General features: G+C 35.2%; 1 protein-coding gene across 2 annotated transcripts in view; it reads left to right on the top strand.

The window, feature by feature from the left end:
* CDK13 (cyclin dependent kinase 13) overlaps nt 1–15,224 on the top strand; it is a 110,609-nt gene that overhangs the window by 39,073 nt on the left and 56,312 nt on the right. For both annotated transcript variants that reach the window (XM_030871177.3, XM_030871178.3), the window contains exon 5: nt 770–940. In XM_030871177.3, the coding sequence (XP_030727037.1) occupies nt 770–940 (171 nt within the window). The remainder of the gene's footprint in view (nt 1–769; nt 941–15,224) is intronic.

Raw genomic sequence — 15,224 nt, forward strand, 5'->3', positions numbered from 1 at the left:
AATAGGATTTGTGTGTGTTTCAATATTTAGATTATCTGATACAAAACTCACTCATATGTAAATTATGAGGCCATTTAGTGTTGTGGGAAGAGCACATAGTTTTGAGAGAGCTAAACCAGATTTTGAATCCCAGTTTTACTACTGGGTAACTGGGCATCTTTGAACAGGAATAGATCTGAGCATATTTTCTTATCTGCACAATGTCCAGAGTTTTCTCATCTGTTCAGAGAGATTTTATGCATGTATAAGCATATTAGGTATATTTAGCCTCCCCTCTTCACTTTTTAAAAAATGGCAGTGTAATATATCTACTCTTCGTTATCTAGCTTTTTTCATTTAATATATCTTAGTGTAAAATAACAGTGCATATAGACCTACTTTATCCTTTTTAACAGTTGTATAATATTCCGTAGTTTGATAAATATCCCTTAATTTATTTAACCAGAGACTTTTTGAACCATAAATATTATAATTTGGTATATTGGAAACTAAAATATATTTTGTGGTTTGTAATTTCAAGAGGTAGGAACTGAAATTATGAATTAAAATAAAAATTTAGGGAATTCCCTGCTGGTCCAGTGGTTAGTACTCCACGCTTGTACTGCAGGGGGCATGGATTTGATCCGTGGTCAGGGAACTAAGATTCCCACAAACTATCTGGTGCAGCTGAAAAGAAAAAATAAAAATAATATTAAAAAATAAAATAAAAATTTTAAATGTTACTTAGTTTTGTCAGCTGGTAACCTGATTTTATTTACTTTTCTAATAGGAGAAATGGTAGCCTTAAAAAAAGTACGCCTGGATAATGAAAAGGAAGGCTTTCCCATTACAGCAATTCGAGAAATTAAAATTCTCCGGCAGCTTACCCACCAGAGTATTATCAATATGAAGGAAATAGTGACCGATAAAGAAGATGCTTTGGATTTTAAGAAGGATAAAGGTATGTGTGCATATTTACATAACCAATTCTGTGTATTCATGATTTTGCTAACTTATAGATTTTGATATTGACCATTTGAGGATTTATTAGGTACATTAAAAATATTGCCTTAATATCAAACTCTATTAAAATTTTTTTTAATTTATTTTATTAAACTATAGTTGATTTACAATATTGTATTAATTTCTGCTGTACAGCGAAGTGATTCAGTTTTACGTATATATATTCTTTTTCATATCCTTTTCCATTATGGTTTATCACAGGATATTGAATATAGTTCCCTGTGCTATAAAGTAGGACCTTGTTGTTTATCCATTATATTTGTAATAGTTTGCATCTGCTAATCCCAAATTCCCAATCCATCCCTCGCTCCGCCTTCCATCCTCCTAGGTAACATCATACTTATTGGTATTACAGATGAAATATTCACTAGCAATATTTTTTTGGGGGGACCTCAATATATAATTTTTAGTCTTTATTTTTTAGTGATTGAGAAGCAGTTTATAGTAGTATTAGAATATATTTACCTTACATTTTTAATGTTATAATGTCTCAACATACAAGGAAACTTTGTGGTAGGCATATGTATTATTTCTAAAAGTATGGCGGCAAAAATGTTAACCTGAAATTGCTTTTGATAATCTATAGTGGTATATTGTTGGCTTTTAGCAAAAAAAAGCTGAAAAGAAATTAGTGTGCTTTTTAAAGTAGCTAACATAGGGTATTTGATGGGTGAAAGAAATGCTCTACCTCCAGCAGGTTTTAGATCTTTAGAGTAAGATTTTGGAACTAAGGTTGACTCCCTTATAGTCAGTGGTTTTCAAAGAGCAGAATTCTTTTTGAAACTAAATCTAACATAAAACAGATTAAAAAGTAGGTATGTTCTGATTGAACATGGTACTTAGCCTCCTCCCATCCCCAGCTATACACATCCACCATCTTATTCTTCTGGGGAACACAGTAGAAAAATGATTGTTGTTATGTATGGTAACCATTTTTTATGAAGGAACCTCTGTTTGAAAGTATTCTGTATGCTCTATGGAGATCATCAGAATCATCTTTTTAATTGATATAACTTCCATTAGTTTTTTCCCCACAATAAAGCCCATATTTCTTAGTCTGACTTTGAACTGGGTTTGTCTTTTTCATGTTATTTTTCACTACTTCTTATTGTGTAGTAGAAAGGTTACCTGTTTGACTTGGGTTAGAATGTCTGGGGTTAGAGACTTAGCTTTTCAGCAAGGCCTTTAGCCCTTCTGAGCCTGTTATTTCTTTACCCATTAAAGGGAAACATTATTTCTCTTACTGTGTAGTGAGAATTAAATTAAGATTTTATGCATGAGGGTGGTGTGCAAATACTGTTTTTCATTAATCTTGTTCTATAGCCAAATTAATATAGTTGCTTTTCCTCCACATACCCTGGACCTCTGTTTTCGTGATCTGTGTGATCATATCCCTGTTTATTTCTCCAACCTCAACCCCAATCCAGTTTTTCTCATTGCTCACCAAACTCCATTCATATCGCTCGTTTGAGTCATCAGATATGCCAGTGCACTTCTCTGCCCTGAAGCCTTTCTTTACACTGGGCATACACCTCTCCAGCCCCAACACACACACACACACACACACGCACGCACGCGTGCGCACGATTTAAAAGGCAAATTTCTCGTTCTCTAGCTCTCTGCCTGAATGTTGCTTTATTCATTAGTGAGGTCTTACCTGACCAATCTTCCCACTTTCCACCACAGTGGCCTTAAGAAAACATGGTTAAGTGGTTTCACCATGGGTATATTTTTGTGCAGAAACCTATAGATGCTGAAGGAGCTTCCTCTGAAATAATCGAGGGAATGCAGGCGAGACAGACAAACTAATTCTAAATTTTTTTCCTAATGTTTTCATCTTCAAGCAGTTGCATTTCTTTTTACTCTCTTTGAGGGAATCTTTGAACTATTTTGTCTGTTTCTCAGTCTTTTTATTGTTAGTGTGAGGTATAAGAAAACATTTCCTATACCTCTAGGTCTTTAGTTTCTGCGTGGGATGCAGTTACTTGTATTAATTTCAGTAGTCTTGTGTTCATACTTCCCTGTTCATAAGGTCTTTGAACTAGACTGTTAATTATTTTGCAACAGAAGCTTTGCTTTGTTATTTTCTTCTTTCCACTGAGGATTATGAATTTACAGAAAAATGATTTCTGAATGAATGTAATAATATTCAATGAAAAATTTTAATGCAGTTTATAATTCTCTGGGTAGAGGACACTTTTTGTTTGGCAGTTATATGCAGTATAAAGTAAAATGTTAGTCATTGATCTCCATATCAAAATGTAAATATTTAGTACTCAGATGAAAAACAAACACTGAAATAATGGTATCACTACAACAAAATAGTATTTTGGTACTTAAAATTAACATAATATCCTGGGTAACGAAAACCAGTATTAAAATTACTTTGTACAAATTAAGTTAGCTGTAATGCTCTCAATACTAGTGTTTGTTTAATGAGGGAATTTGAGTAATCTTTTAATTTGGAATTTTTCTAAATATCAATAAAACAGTTTTCTATAGTAATGCTTATGGTAGAGTGTCATTATATGGTTGAGGGAAGCAGTCTTAAATGTCACTTTCTCTGTAGTCTCTTGATTCTCACATGGTGCTCCCCTATGCTTGCATTCCATGTTATACACAGTTCTATAACGATATTTTCTATTTCAACTTAGTCATTATGTTTTTATCTCTTATTCCTATTGAAGTGCCTGCCTGAGGACAGAGACTGAGTTTTATTCTACTTTGTGTTCATAGTGTGCAGCACACAGTAGGTTATCATTAAATTTTGAATAAATGAATGAATGAAATACAAAGGTGAGAATGTTCTGTGGAGTAGATAGAAAGTTAAAGATGGGTGCTATTTGGATAAGTAGGGAGGAGGCCATTCTAATTCATAATTGTCATAACGTGTTTTATGAGGCAATGAAAAATTGGCATATCCCCTAAAAAAAAAGTCTTGCTTCAAAATTATCTTCCCTGCCTCATTTTCTTAAAAATCTGAATTCATTCCCATAATATAGAACTGCTAATATTTTGTGGGTTTTGTGATGAGAGCATTGTTGATCGATTTGTTCGTTCTTTCCGTACATGTTTATTGTGCCAGTTCTAGACTTGGGCTGGCCAATACAGTAGCCACTAGGCAATATGTTTATTTAAATTTAAATTAATTTAAATAAAATTAAAAGTTCAGTTCCTTAGTTGCATTAGCCACATTTCAGGAGCTCTGTAGTTATACATTACTACTGACTGCATTTTGGATAGTGCAGCTGGAACGTTTTCATCAAATCAGCAAGTTCTAATAAATAGTGCTTGAGATACACAAGGTAAAAAAAAAAATCTGGTCCCCGACTCAACCGAGTTTCTGGGAACCAGGTGGATCAGTACTTGCTAGAACTAAACCAGACTAATATATGAATGACAGGCTTTTTTCTGCCCAGAAGTTTTCCCTTATTGTTAACTCTGTTAATCTGTAATTGCCAGGATTTCAGTTGTAGGTGTTGAGTTTCAAAAAAAAGAGAAAAAATTTAATGCAGGCTGTGGAATCTACCAAATAAGCAAGAGAACTTTGTTAAGGAGTCTGTACCTACCAACTGTGTACTGTGTCTTCTTTTTTTTTTTTTCCTACCTTAAAAACGAAATGAACTTACAGGTTATTTTATTAAAGATAAAATTTTCCTGTGATGGTGGGGCCTCCAGCAGCATGTTGAGGCAGGATGGAAAGTCACTTGTAAGTTTAAATTTTTTGTATACTGGGGGCTGCCTATATTATGTTATTCATTTTGTCATGTAAAAGATAAAACTTAGTCTCAGTTGTACAATTTATTTGTATCTGATATTTTATGTGAAGTTTCCAGTTAAGGCTCTAGGCCAGGGATGCATAGTTTTAAGATCCTGTACCCTCTTTTTGTGCAGTAGTACTATTATTTAGAATTAGTAACTTTTTTTGAGTGGGGCAGGGAAGGAGAAAGAAAAATGTTAGACTTTCTTTTGATTATAAAAGTGATGTTTATTGTTATAAATTTGGATAATAAAATGACCCAGATATTATCACTATTAAAATTTTCTATATTTTTCCTAATGTGTCTTCTCTCATATTTATGATTATTTATTCCCAAGCTGAGGTTCTGCTTCTTTCATTAATAACATGCTTTTTTATTGGAATAATATGTCACTTGGATGGACCATATTTCATTCCTCCATTGTTGCATATTTAGGTTCTTTCAGGCATTTCAACTACTGTTTTCTGTATTGAAGTGTTATACTGGGAAATCTAGCAGTGATTTGTAGCTATTCGTATACCTTTAACCAGACAAGGGACTTTATCTGCTAGAAAAAGTCCTAACCAATTCTGAATTATAGGTTTGGTGAGAAATGAAGTAGTGAGTGAAGTAGTGAGTGATAAAGGTCCTGTATAATGAGCATATATAATCCTAGCAGTCAGTGAGTCCATAGACATTGAAACCAGATTTCCTTCCTAGAATATGTCCTTCTGCATAAAACTTCTATTCACATCTGATTATTCCCTTAAATTGATTATAGAAATGGGATTATTAGGTCAAAGGATTTGAACTTTGCAATTTCTTAACACATATTACCAAGTTGTTTTCTAGAAGGGATGCGCCGGTTTACACTCTCAAATGTAGAGCAGGAATAGAACAGTCTAGGAATAGAAGGGAACTGCCTCAACTTGTTAAAGGGCCACTATGAAAAATAAGGATGTCTGCTTTTGCCACTTCTGTTCAACATTGCCAGGGAAATAAGGTAAGAAAATGAAATAAAAGGTAACCAATTGGAAAGGAAGAAGTAAAACTATCTCTAATCAGTTTGTGTGTGTGTCTGTGTGTGTGTACACATACACACAATATAGAAAATTCTATGTAATCCACTAAAAAACTCTTAGAACTAATAAATGAGTTCAGCAAGGTGGCAGGATACAAAATCAATATACATAAATCTGTTGTAGTTCTGTACACTAGCAGTGAACAATCTAAAGTGAAATTAAGAAGACTTTAATTTATAATAGCATTAAAAAGAATAAAATATCTAGGAGTAAATTGACAAAAGAAGTGTAAGGCTTTGTACCTTGAAAGCTACAAAATATCATTGAAAAAAAATTAAAGAAAACCTAAATAAATGGAAAGACATTACAGATTCATGGATCAGATGCATACTATTCCCCAAATTGATCTACATATTCAATGCAGTCTCTCACAGAATCCCAGCTAGCTTCTTTTCAGAAACTGACAAGCTGATCTTAAGATTCATATGAAAATTCAAGAGGTAAAATTGTCAAAAAAATTTAGAAAAACAAAATTGGAGGACTCACACATAGTGTTCTCAAATCTTACTACAAAACTAGAATGATCAAGACTGTGTGGTACTGGCTTTAGGAAAACATTTAGATCAGTGGAATAGAATTGAGGGCTTAGAAACCAACCCTCATATTTATGGTCAGTTTATTTTTGATGAAGATACCAGCACAAGTCAGTGGAAAAGAACAGGCTTTTCAACAATCAATGCTGGGTCAAGTGGATATACACATGCAAAAGAATGAAATTGGATCCCTTTCTCACATACACAGTAATTAACTAAAATGGATCAACGATCTAAATATAAGAGCTAAAATCACAAAACTCTTAGAAGAAAATGTAGGAGTAAATTTTCATGATGTTGGATTAGCCAAAGCCTTCTTTTTTTTTCTTCTTTTTGAAAATATTTATTTTTTAATTTTATTATTTATTTGGCTGCGCCGGGTCTTAGTTGTGGCATGTGGGATCTTCTAGTTGCGACATGTGGGCTCTTAGTTGTGGCATGCGGGATCTAGTTCCCTGACCAAGGATTGAACTCAGGCCCCCTATATTGGGAGTGTGGTGTCTTAACCACAGGACCACCAGGGAAGTCCCTCCAAAGCCTTCTTAGTTATGACAAAAAAAGCAGAAACTATAGGAAAAAAATAGATATATTGGACTTCATCAAAATTTAAAACTTTTGTGTTTTGGTGGACACCGTTGGGAAAGTGAAAAGACAACTCAGAATGGGAGAAAATATTTATAAATCATGTATCTAAGGGGCTTGTCTCTATAATATATGAAGAACTCTTACAACTATATAATAAAAAAGATAGCCTGTTTAAGAAGTAAGCAAAGGATCTCAAAAGACATTTTTCCAAAGAAGATATACAAATGGCCAATAAGCATATGAAAAGATGTTCAGTATCATAGTCATTAGGGAAATGCAGATCAAAACCGCAATGAGATACCATCTTATACACACTGTCAGATGGCCATAATAAAAAGGAGAAGTATTAACAAGTGTTGGGGAAGATGTGGAGAGATTGGAAGACTCATACATTACTGGTGAGATTGTAAAAAATGGTACAGCTACTTTGGAAAACAGCCTGACATTTCCTCAAAATGTTATGTGTAGATACCATGCGACCTAGAACTTCTACTCTTAAGGATATATCCAAGAGAAATAGAAACATGTCCACACAAAAACTTGATACCAATGTTCATAGCAGGATAATTCACAGTAGTCCCAAAGTGTAAACAACCCAAATGTCAATCAGTTGATGAATAGATAAACAAAATCTGGTATATTCATACAGTTGAATATTATTCTGCCACTAAAAGGATTGAAGTACTTACACCAACAAATTGGATAACTTAGGTGAACTGGACACATTTGTAAAGACACACAACCTACCAAGAATCATGTAGAAATAGAAAATCTGAACAGACCAGTAAAGAGATGACTCTGTAATAAAAAATCTCCAACAAAAAAAAGCCCAGTACCAGATGGTCTTACTGGTGAATTCTACCAAACTTTTAATGAAGAATTAACACCAGTCCTCTACAGACTATTCCAAAACACTTCAAACTCATTCTGTAAGGCCAGCATTACTCTGGTACCAAACCTAGGCAAAGACTACAAGACAAGAAATCTATAGACCAATAATTTTTCTGATGACTATTCAGCAGACTAAATTCAGCAGTGTATTAAAAGGATTATACATTATGACCAAGAGAGATTTATTCCTGGAATGCAAAGATGATTCAATATATGAAAATCAATCAGTGTAATACACTACTTTATTACAGTGAAGGGGGAAAATCTACATGATGATCTCAGTAGAGCATTTGACAAAGTTTAACACACTTTCATGATAAAAACACTCAACAAACTGGGAATAGAAGGAAACTGCATCAACATATTAAAGGCCATATGTGAGAAGTCCACAGCTAATAACATCATACTCAGTGGTGAAAGACTAAAAACTTTTCTAAAGTCAGGTAGAAGACAAGGATATAGTTTTCCCAAGCTATCCGAAAGTAGAGTGTTCTTGTGAAACCCTTTGTAAGCTCAAATGGCATAAAGGGAAGAAGCAATTACCTTAGGACACATCTTGCTAATGGAATCACAAAATAAATTGAAATAAAGCACAGGTGCTCACAGACACAGTTCAAAGTTATGATGGCTTGATGCTGAGTGTAGTTGCCAGGGAGGGGGCTTGGTAGTGCCACTCTCACTGCTTAGGGTACATGCTGCCTCTATAACAGCTCACTGCAAAATCAACACTGAATGCTATTTTTGCTTTTTACCTTTCTTTTGTAAAAGCAAAATTCCTCTGATTTCTTTTGATTAGCGAAAACAGATACTGATGTAGGTCTGTCATAAAAGCAAAGTGGCATAAAGCAGACTTTCCAGAAATGGGGGATACCTGTACCTGCTTTTGTTGCTTCTGTTCACAATAGTGCTGGAAGTCCTACTCAGAGCAAATAAGCAAGACAAAGAATAGATGCCCAGATTAGAAAGGAAGAAATAAAATTACGTCTGTTCATAGACAGAATGGTCTTATGCGTAAAAAACCCTAAAGATTTCACACACACACACACAAAGTTAGAATTAATAAATGAATTCAGCAAAGTAGCAGGAAACAAAATTAACATGCAAAAATCAGTTGCGTTTCTATACTCTTAACAGTGAAAAATCTGAATAAGAAATGAAGAAAACTTCCATTTACAATAGCATCAAAAATAATAAAATACTTTGGAATAAGTTAATCAAGGAAATGAAAGTATTGTACACTGAAAATTACAAAACAAGAAGTTAAGGATGACACCAATAAATTACAGATATTTGTGTTTATGGATTAGAAGACTTAATAGTGTTAAGGTATCACTACTACTCAAAGTGATCTACAGATTCAGTGCAACTCTTATGAAAATTCCAACATTGGTTTTTGCAGAAAAAGGTTTATTTGCTTTATGTAATTTTAAAAGTATGTAAAATATCAAACATATACATAAATTTAAAAATGGTATAATGAAATAACATTCCATGTACCCACTGCCCACCTTTAACAATTATCAACTCATGGCCAATCTTGTTTATATATAATCCCATATCACAGTGATCTAAACTACAATCTTGGGCTTCCCTGGTGGTGCAGTGGTTAAGAATCCGCCTGCCAATGCAGCAGACACGGGTTCGAGACCTGGTCCGGGAAGATCCCACATGCCGCAGAGCAACTAAGCCCGTGTGCCACAACTACTGAGCCTGCGCTCTAGAGCCCGTGAGCCACAACTACTGAAGCCCGCATGCCACAAGTACTGAAACCCGCGTGCCTGGAGCCCATGCTCCGCAACAAGAGAAGCCACCACAGTGAGAAGCCTGCGCACTGCAACGAAGAGTAGCCCCTGCTCGCTGCAACTAGACAAAACCCATGTGCAACAACAAAGACCCAGTGCAGCCCCACACACAAAAAAAATTTAGGCTATTATCACAAAAGTAAAAATAAAAACAACAGAAAATAAAAACAGAAAATAACAAGTGACAAGATGTGGAGAAGTTGGAACCCTTGTTCTTTGCCAGTGGGAATCTGCCACAGTAAAGCTGCTATGGAAAATGATAACGGTGATTCCTCAAAAAATAGAATTACAATACCATATGATCCAGCATTTCCACCTTTGGGTTTATACTCAAAAGAATTGAAAGCAGCATCTTCAAGAGATTTTGTACCCCATGTTTATAGCAGCATTATTCACAGTACCCGAAAAGGGGAAAGCAACCCAAGTGTCCTTGGATTCATGTATTGATAAGCAAAATATTTATATGTAATAAAGTATTATTCAGTCTTAGGGAGAGGATTCTGACATATGCTACAACACGGATGAAGCTTGAGGACATTATGCTAAGTGAAATAAGCCAGTCACAAAAGGACCAGTATTGTGTGATTTCACTTCTGTGAGGTACCTGAGGTAGTCAGATTCATAGAGACAGAAAGTTGAATGGTGGTTACCAGGGAGGGAGGTGAGAATGGGGAGGTATTTATTGTTTAATGGTTGCAGAATTTCATTTTTGCAAGATGAAAAGAATTCTGGAAATAGATGGTGGTGATGGTTGCACAACAGTGTAAATAAGCTTAATGCCACTAAACTGTACATTTAAACATAGTTAAGATGGTAGATTTTATTTTTATTTTACCACGATTTTTAAAAATGAAATACTGATTGATATATGCTGCAACGTGGATGAACCTTAAAAATACTATGCCAAGTGAAAGAAGCCAGTTACAAAAGATGATGTATGATTCTGTTTATATAAGATGTCCAGAATTGGCAAATCGAGAGAGATAGAAAGTAGATTGGTGGTTGTAGGAGACTTGGGGAGGAGCTTGGAAATGGAGAGTGACTGCTAATTGGGTATGAAATTGTTATGAGGTGATGAAAATTTTCAAAATTCATTGTGGTGATGGTTGGATGACTATGAATACATTAAAGATGTTACTTAGGACAAGAAAACCCCAACTAGCTCCCAAGAATTTTGATAAAAATGCTATATAAATTGAGAGGGATAAGTATTGTGGGGAGGGACAGGGTCTTTTATAGAAGATGAGGCTGGAAAGGTAGGTTAGGACCAAAAATGATGTTTGACCTTAAATACTATGCAGAGGAACCAAAATATTAACTTCCACTTTTTTCCAAAAAAAAAAAATATTGTGTTTTGACCAATGTTTATAGTGATTTTATTTGATCTTTGGCAATCTAATAAGTAAAAATAGTATTCAGTCTTTTTAGTAATTATTTTTATTACTATGCAGGTTGACTGAACAGTTTTCTGTGTAGAAAACTGTTTTCTGTGCCATTTATATTTCTTTATCCATATATTACCTTTTTGTGTCCTCTGCCCATTTTTAAATTAGAGTATCAGTGTTTTTCTTAATTGATTTTAAATGTTTTTTTTTTTACTTAGTACAAATGTTCATCTTTTGAGTGATTTACATAAAAACTATCCTGCCATCTGGTTTTCTTGCTCTCCATGTGTTTCTTAGGTTACTGATCAAAAAGTGTTTGTTGAGTTGAATTGAGGAGAAAAATATTTATGAAACAGATTGTAGTGTGTTCCAGAATAACTAAATGAACCTTTCATGATTGTGAATTTTGCATGATCAGTAAAAGTTATAGGAAGGTGCTTTAGTTACATCAATAAAATATAGCAAATAATGCTTTTAAAGGAAAAAAATTAAAATCTTAACTAGTAATGACTTCCTCCTTTGGGTTACAAGGAAATACAGAGTTAGCATCATGTGTTGAAATTTAGAGGTAAAGAACATAGGTCAGAATGTGTAGGTGCCTGTCGGGAGATACGATCTATGGTGAAAGGATTGTCAGGAGTTTAAAAGGAATCTGTAGGGAAGTAGGTAAGGGGTAAGTGGAGATGGAAGGGGGAGGGGGGTTCCTTTTCCCTGCCAATATTTCCTGAATAGCTGAACAAGAAATATGTTATTTTGGGGCAGATGTTATAAGGTAATAGTAATGGGAACTATGTATAATGGTTAAGAGTATAGTTGGAATTCTTGCTTCTTCCACTATTACGTACTCTCTGTTTTCCTCATCTGGAAAATGGAATAACAGTACCTAACTCATAGGTTTGTTGTATCAAATGAGATAAACTGTGTGAAGCACTTAGGTTAGAATATTGCACATAGTAAGCACACAGTAAAGTTTACTGTTATTATAGCTTGGTGGTAGATTGATTGTGAGGGCAGAAATAGATCAATTATATAATAATTTTTTATAATTAAGCAGAAAGGGTGGATGTTTGGGAGAAATGAATATTTCAGTTTTAGTTCTTTAGTGAAATTTTATTTTGTGGATATCATATATCAGGAATGGTGCTGACCCAGAAGTTAAAAATAAAGAAACATTTTCCTGAAAGCCTAGAAGTAGTCTCTGTTTCTAAAAGTTGTCAAGAAGGGTGAAAAACTTGGCACGTCTGACTAGCTGTGATTGATTGGTTAACCCACCAGAAGTTAAAAAGTGAGTTCATTGGTTGATCAAACCCAGGCAGCGAAAAGGAAGTCAGAAGAGTGAAACTCAATATCAGACAGTAGGACAGATGCCAGTTGCAGAAGCCATAGAGTGCTATGACCATCAATAAGGAGAAAGAATTCTGCTAAATTCTGTGGTGGGGAAAGGCAGGTGGTGAGGGGTGGAAGTGGCAGAGCACCACTTAGGGCATCATTACCATTTCGGGCACTGAAATAAAAGACAGCTGTTATATCGCCCTATGGTTTTTGAGCCCTCTCTGAGGAAGCGAATAACACCTTTTTCTTCATGGCATAAAGAGGATGGGACACTCAGGCTGGGGGATTGTTTCACTTTTGCCATTTCGTAGGTGTGTGATAATGGGCAAATTATTTAGCGTCTCTATGCCTTGTGTGTTACAAGGAGATAATAATACTTTTCGAGTAATTGTGAAGCTTAAATGAGATAATATGTGAAGTATTTTCACCTCTGTAGTAGTTTACCATTCTTTATGCTTACCATAAAGTCAGCCTAGCACTAGAGTACTAGAGTACTCTAGAGTGCTACGTACTAGCACTCTTAATATGATATGTTATAGAAGAGACTTAATATAATAGTTGATCTGTCATGCAGTTACTACGTAAGACCTTCAGATTTCTTATTTCTTTTAGTTTGTGTGTAGAATTTTGTTAAAAATCAGATGTTAGAATTTGGAGGGTATTATGCCATGTGTCATTCCTTTAGAGGTATATCTCATGTTAAAAAGAAATATCTGTGGCACAAATGTCCTTTTTAATACATAGGCACAGTCCTCCTTTATAGCTGAGAAAAGGACATGAACAAGGAACAAAAAACTGATAATTTCCAGTAAATATTAGCAAAAATATTCAGCCTCACTGTAGTTAAAGGAAACATAATTTAAGTACAACATATTTTTTACCTGTCAAAAACTGGGAGTGTTTTTAAAAGAACTTCTCTTACCTGATAATTTTTAGAATTATAAAAATAACATATCTGGTTGAAATAAAGCCCTGGACATGTAGAAATAAAAAACATAAATGAGTAGATGAGAGACATATGCATAGATGCTCTGACATTTGGCCAACAATGAAGAGACACCAGCGGCTCCCTCTTCTTTAGTTTCTTTTCAGACATTTTTTTGTGAAAAACAAGTATACACCTTGTTTAATCATTAATTTTTACAGAGTTGAGGACATAACATGCAATGTTCTGTAAAACAGACATTTTGTGTATCATGCAACCATTTTAAAAAAGCAAGATAGTGTTTTTTAGTTTGTTTTTTCAAAATTCTAATGTGAATTTATTTACTTATTTTAAATATTTATTTATTTATGTGGCTGCATCAGGTCTTAGTTGTGGCATGCGGGATCTTTCATTGTGGCGTGTGGGCTCTCCGTTGCGCCTTGTGGGCCTTCTCTCTAGTTGTGGTGCGTGGGCTCTAGAGCGCGTGGGCTTAGTTGCCCAGTGGCATGTGGGGTCTTAGTTCCCTGACCAGGGATCGAACCCGTGTCCCCTGCATTGGAAGGCGGATTCTTAATCACTGGACCATCAAGGAAGTCCCTGTAGTTTTGTAATTTGGATATATTTTATTTTACTAGACTTTCCCCATAAATGGATCTTTAGGTTATTGGTTTTTAGCTTTTATTAACAGTGCTTTATCAAACATCATTAAATGTAAATCTGTGTGTATTTCTTTGAGTCTTTCTGTAGATACATTCTTTTTTTTTTTTTTTTTTTTCCGGTACGCGGGCCTCTCACTGCTGTGGCCTCTCCCTTTGCGGAGCACAGGCTCCGGACGCGCAGGCTCAGCGGCCATGGCCCACGGGCCCAGCCGCTCCACGGCATGCGGGATCCTCCCGGACCGGGGCACGAACCCGCGCCCCCTGCATCGGCAGGCGGGCTCCCAACCACTGCGCCACCAGGGAAGCCCAGATACATTCTTTTTTTAAAAAATTAATTTATTTGTTTTTATTTTTGGCTTTGTTGGGTCTTCGTTGCTGCACACAGGCTTTCTCTAGTTGTGGTGAGTGGGGGCTACTCTTCGTTGCAGTGTGCGGGCTTCTCACTGTGATGACTTCTCATTGTGGAGCACGGGCTCTAGGCACATGGGTTTCAGTAGTTGTGGCTTGTGGGGTCTAGAGTGCAGGCTCAGTAGTTGTGGCGCACGGTCTTAGTTGCTCCACGGTATGTGGGATCTTCCCAGGCCAGGGATTAAACCTGTGTCCCCTGCATTGGCAGGCAGATTCTTAACCACTGGGCCACCAGGAAAGCCCTGTAGATAACATTCTTAAAAGTGGAGTTGTTAGGTTAAATGATACAATTCTTTTTTATGTTACTAATTATAGCCCAATTAACTTATAAGGAAGCTTATACCAGTTTACATACTATTACAATTTTGTGTGAATGGCTAGTTTACTGAATCAAAGTACATTATTGATTTTACAGTTTTTGTCCAACTCATAAGAGAAATTAATACTTTTTTTTATTATTACTTGTGAGGTTAAATTTTTTTTCATGTTTTTTCCATTTCTTCTGTGAAGTGCCTCTTCCTTTGGCATTTTCTTACCAACTGGAGAGATTTATTAAAATATGGATATTAATGCTTCATGTGTTTCACATATCATAGATAATTTTTCTCCTTTCTGTTGCTTGCCCTTTTTCTGTGTTCTTTGTTAATTTAAATCTTGTATATGGTCATTCTGTCAGTTTTGGGGCTTTTTGAGGGAAAGTGGTTTGTCTGATGCTTAGCCTTTTGGAAAATTACAAGAATGTTTTTCTGTATTTTTTTCAACTTCTCTTCTAGTTCAGAAATTTTAGATATTTAAGTTGTTTTTATTTTATTCTCTTATGCTGTCTTTAATCAAGTTCCCATACGTTCTGGGGTCTCCTGTTTTACTGACCCTTTTGCAT

The sequence above is a fragment of the Globicephala melas genome, chromosome 9, assembly GCF_963455315.2.
Source record: "Globicephala melas chromosome 9, mGloMel1.2, whole genome shotgun sequence".
NCBI lineage: Eukaryota > Metazoa > Chordata > Mammalia > Artiodactyla > Delphinidae > Globicephala > Globicephala melas.